At 38.7% G+C, this 5,117-nt stretch overlaps 1 protein-coding gene across 1 annotated transcript in view; it reads right to left on the bottom strand.

Annotated features, from left to right (window-relative positions):
- Positions 1-4,657, bottom strand: part of LOC118763569 — a 77,828-nt gene extending 73,171 nt beyond the window's left edge. Inside the window, exon 1 of the mRNA XM_036503149.1 lies at positions 4,611-4,657. Coding sequence (XP_036359042.1) covers positions 4,611-4,657 — 47 coding nt within the window. The remainder of the gene's footprint in view (positions 1-4,610) is intronic.
- Between the last annotated feature and the right edge of the window lie 460 nt (positions 4,658-5,117).

Here is a 5,117-nt window from a genome sequence, read left to right as displayed (position 1 = left end):
AAATATATATATATATATATATATATATATATAATATATAATATATATATATATATATATTATATATATAAATATAATATATATAAATATATATATATATATATACATACATACATACTCACACATACTCACCATATACGCGCGCACACCACACCACACAACATATATATACGTATATACACATATATAAATATATAGACATATACATGTATATATACATATATATACGCACATACTCACACATACACACATATATATACATAGATGTATTTATATTCATACATATGCATTTGTAAGCACTCACACGGGCACACATATGTCTGTGTTTTGTGTGTGTTTATGAGTATTGGTGTGTATCATTCCTATCTTTAAATCTATCTGTCTATATATATATTTTCCCTAACTATAGAGGTCTGTATATTATAACTCACTAATATATATATATATATATGTGTGTGTGTGTGTGTGTCTGTGTGTGTGTGTCTGTGTGTGTCTGTGTGTGTGCGTGTATGTATATATGTATATACAAACTTACACAAAGCACATACAAATATACATAGATACATACACATTTACACATGTATATTTCGAAATTAAATAATCGCCAACATGAAAGTCTTACAAGAAGAACTGTTTTTTTTTTATATATAATGCAAAGTCAAAGACAGTCAAAAATTAATAAACAAACCAGTAATTAGCAGTAAAGTAAAACAAATGCAAATCAACAACAAACAAACAATGATGTTGATAATATATAAACGTTAAACAATCACGCGTGTAAAACTTTCGAATGTAAATTGAAATGTCTGCCAAAGGTGTATACACATATGCACGCACACACTCTCGTTATCTATCTTGACGTAGATAAAGCTATAAATGTTAGCGTGTAGGTGTTGACTTTGAACCCACTTCTAGTGTAAACACGACAAAGGTTCTATAAACAGCGGTTTCAAAAGGCGGCGAGCTGGCAGAAACGTTAAGCACGTTAAGCACGCCGAGCGAAATGCTTAGCGGTATTTCGTCTGCCGCTACGTTCTGAGTTCAAATTCCATCGAGGTCGACTTTGCCTTTCATCCTTTCGGAGTCGATAAATTAAGTACCAGTTACGCACTGGGGTCGATATAATCGACTTAATCCGTTTGTCTGTCCTTGTTCATCCTCTCTGTGTTTAGCCCCTTGTGGGTATTAAAGAAATAGGTTTTAAATTTTGGCACAAATCCATCGATTTGAAGGAATGGGCTAAGTCGATTAGATCGATCCCAGCCACGCTGCTCAACTACTGGTTATTTAATTGACCCTGATAAGACGAAAGGCAAAGTGGACCTAGACGAAATTAGAACTCAAAACGTAAAGACGAGCATTCTGCCCGACGTGTTAACGATTTTGCCAGCTCATCCCTTTAAACGTCCTATTACTAACAATGTGCAAATATTTTTAACCTGATATTAACCTATTGTAACTTCATCTACTTCAAGTTCAATCTTTCAGAACGCATGTGTCCAACGAACTGGAACGTGTAAACTCTGAGTAACAGTTCTGTGAAGATTTTGCAGCTTTAATAAAAGCATATTTATCTTAGGTGTTCGAGTACTATTTCCCCGCCCCTTGTTTTGTATTTTATGTGCTTACACATGTATACATACATATACACACACAAGTACGCACGCACACACACATACGCGCACGAATGCACACACATATATATATATATACACATATACAATGTATGCAAAATGTTTTATTATTTGTCAACTACACAGTATAGTAGGTTCAGTTGGGTACCGTCTGTGAGAAAAAAAGCACTATGACTCAATTCAGTCTGTCACAAATTTGGAAACAACATCGTGTACTGGTTGGCATTCGCGCTGGAAGCTCCAATGCGAACATTTCAGAGTGCTTGGTTGTCAGTTTGAGGACATGCAATCTGAGGACACGTACCGAAAGTGATACAAATCAAACATCTAGTCAACATCATGGTTTGGTTTTTGGACCGATCACTAGTGATGACGACGTTATACCTCCATTCATCTTCCCAAATTGCCTCGGACTCAACACGGAGGCCTACATGAAGTGCCTGGAGGAGGTAGCCCTGCCCTGGGTCAAGAAGATGGCTGTTGGAAGACCCTATGTCTGGCAACAGGACTGCAAAATGCCATACAAACAGAGGAACCCAGTCATGGCTGTCAGACAATTTCTGCGACCACATCACCCATAATACCTGGCCACCTAACTCCTCAGACTGCAACCCCCTTGATTATTATGTGTGGGGCGCAGTTGAACGAGAGACAAACAAAACTCCTTGTAACACCAAAGATGAACACTGAAGGCAAGGATTATGGAAGCATTCACCAACTTAAGCAAGGAGACCGTCCAGAAGGCTTGCAAGAGATTCCAAGATCATCTGGAGACCGTAACTGAAGCCACGGCGATTTTATTAAATAAGTTTACTCTTTAGCATTTCAAGATATCTTTATGTAATTTTGGTAAATATCTCTGTTAAAATTAAATGTCATTGTTATTTTCACTTTTGTTTAATTCAAACGACAATATATACACCACACTCTATATGTGTGTGCGTGTGCGTGTGTGTGTGGTGTGTGTGTGTGTGTTGTGTGTGTGTGTGTGTGTGTGTGTGTGTGTCTGCGTTTGTGTGCGCGTGTATGTATTCGTAAATCGGTATATGCACGTATATGGTATATCGGTATAGGCGGCGAGCTGGCAGAAACGTTAGCACGCCGGGCGAAATGCTTAGTGGTATTTCGTCTGCCGCTACATTCTGAGTTCAGATCCCGCCGAGGTCGACTTTGCCTTTCATCCTTTCAGGGTCGATAAACTAAGTACCATATATATTATATATATATTATATCTATATTATATATATATATATTGTACATACATTATGTACATTGTAAGAGAGTAGGAAAATGTGGACATTTCTTCCGCTTTGTTACTGAGTTCAAATTCTGTACAGGGTAACTTTGTTTTCATTCGTCCGTTGTCCAATCATATCGACTGTCACTGTATTTAAGTAGTCACGGAAGGACGAAAGTTGACCTCGGCGGGATTTGAACTTGCGGTGTATGTTCAGGTGTGGCACAATGTGAAAAACGACGGAGCATGAAAGAGATATATAGGGGACAAGAGATCTAGTACAGAAAGTATATTCCGGCATAAACACATTAAGTGAAATATTTATATATAAATACACTTGCACACCTATATGCATATCTTCAGATACACATGCACACACATATGCCTACATGAATTCATTTGCACACATACATACCAATATAACATACGCGCACACACACAACGCGCATGCGATGGACACCTACGTATATGTATGCATAAGCCCAAGTATATAAAATGACCAATTAGAAAATAGAAATATAGCAGACCCATTTTTATCAGCATGTACATTTTTATCAGCATGTACATTTTTATCAGCATGTACATTCATTTATGTATCTAGCAAAAAATATTTATAAATTTACCCAAGAATATTAAGGTTTTGAATGAATCAAGTCCCATCGCACAATAAATCCGTTAGAGCATTATCAAACACACTAAGTGCTATATGTCTGGTTTCTTCAGTTCGAATTTTGCACTTCAATTCTGATTCATGAAGAAATTTCCTCACTAATTTCAAGACTCACGTGCAGAGTCGACAAAATAAAGAAAAAAACAACGTGCAATCATTGTATACGTATATACAATATGTGTGTGTGTATGTGTGTGAGCGTGCGTGCATGCGTATGTGTGTGTCTGTGTGTGCGTGTGTATGTATGTATGGAACTTCTGGAGTTCTCACAGCCTACTCCGACCCTCGCAATTTAGATTTATCCTTAACTCCAGATACTGTGATCAAATTATCGAGTCCCTTGAAGACATCAACCTGGTTACTGATGGTGGCTCATGGGTGGATGTTGTTTACCTTGACTTTGCAAAAGCTTTTGATTCTGTGCTACACAAATGACTTATAGCAAAACTCTCTGCAATGGGTGTAAAAGATGTTCTTTTTAACTGGTTGGTGTCCATTCTCAGCCGAAAAGAGATGGTCACGGTTCTGGGACAGCGTTCTTCACCCTATGATATCTCATCTGCTGTACTGCAGGGGTATGTTCTTGGTCCCCTTTTGTTTGTTGCATACCTTAATGACATAGATGCCAACTTAAAGAAAGCCACAGTGGTGAAATATGCAGAGGATATCAAACTGTACCTTGAGATAAAAAGGACAGATCCTGAACACTATATATCTTTCCTGAAATCGAACCTGGTCACAATACAACAATGAATCACGGACTGACAACTCAAGGTGGCTGTGAACAAGTGTACTACCATGCGCTTTGGGAGGAGAAAACCAGCGTTCATATACTCTGCCCACAACACTAATACCAAAAAGTCTTCTTGTGAACGTGACCTGGGCATTACGGCCAGCAAAGATTTGCGTTGGACAAAACACATCTTTAAAATTGTCAAGAAGGCCGTGGGTGTCTTCGCATCAGTCAGCAAGACCTTTGTCTGTCGCTCTGCCGCTATTTATTTATGGCGCGGCCAACTTGGAATTTGAACCACCAGTCTGGAACCACTGTCTTCCTCAGGACATTTACCTCATGGAAACTGTTCCGAGACGTGCAACCAAGCGAATGCCCTCCATCAGGCATCTACAATACTCTGAACGCTTTGCTTCCCTGGGCATAGAAGCTCCGGCGTCTGGTAACTGACTTGGTATACACCCACAAAATTTCTAGCCATTGTGCCAACAACCACCTCGAGTACTTTTTTTAGCTCCATGTACCTAACACGTGGGCATGCGTACAAGGTCAGAAAACAGCACAGTCCCCATGACTTTCGAAAACATTTTTTCACATTTAGAGTTGCTGAAGCATGGAACAAACTATCTGCATCACTTGTAAGTTGCCGAAACATTGCATCTTTTAAAACCTCCATGCTTCCTGAAATTCGTCAACACTACACCTGATATCCCGCCCCTCCATATGCATGCAAACATGTATATCATAACTCCTACACTGTTCACTTTCTTGACATTTGTACATAATTCGATGTACTGTACGTGCACCTTTGATGAGTTGTAGTGCACCTAAGCACTATACATA

The sequence above is a fragment of the Octopus sinensis genome, linkage group LG5 (assembly GCF_006345805.1).
Source record: "Octopus sinensis linkage group LG5, ASM634580v1, whole genome shotgun sequence".
Classification (NCBI taxonomy): Eukaryota; Metazoa; Mollusca; class Cephalopoda; order Octopoda; family Octopodidae; genus Octopus; species Octopus sinensis.
The sequence above is the reverse complement of the archived record's forward strand: the minus strand, read 5'-3'. Positions and strand labels throughout refer to the sequence as shown.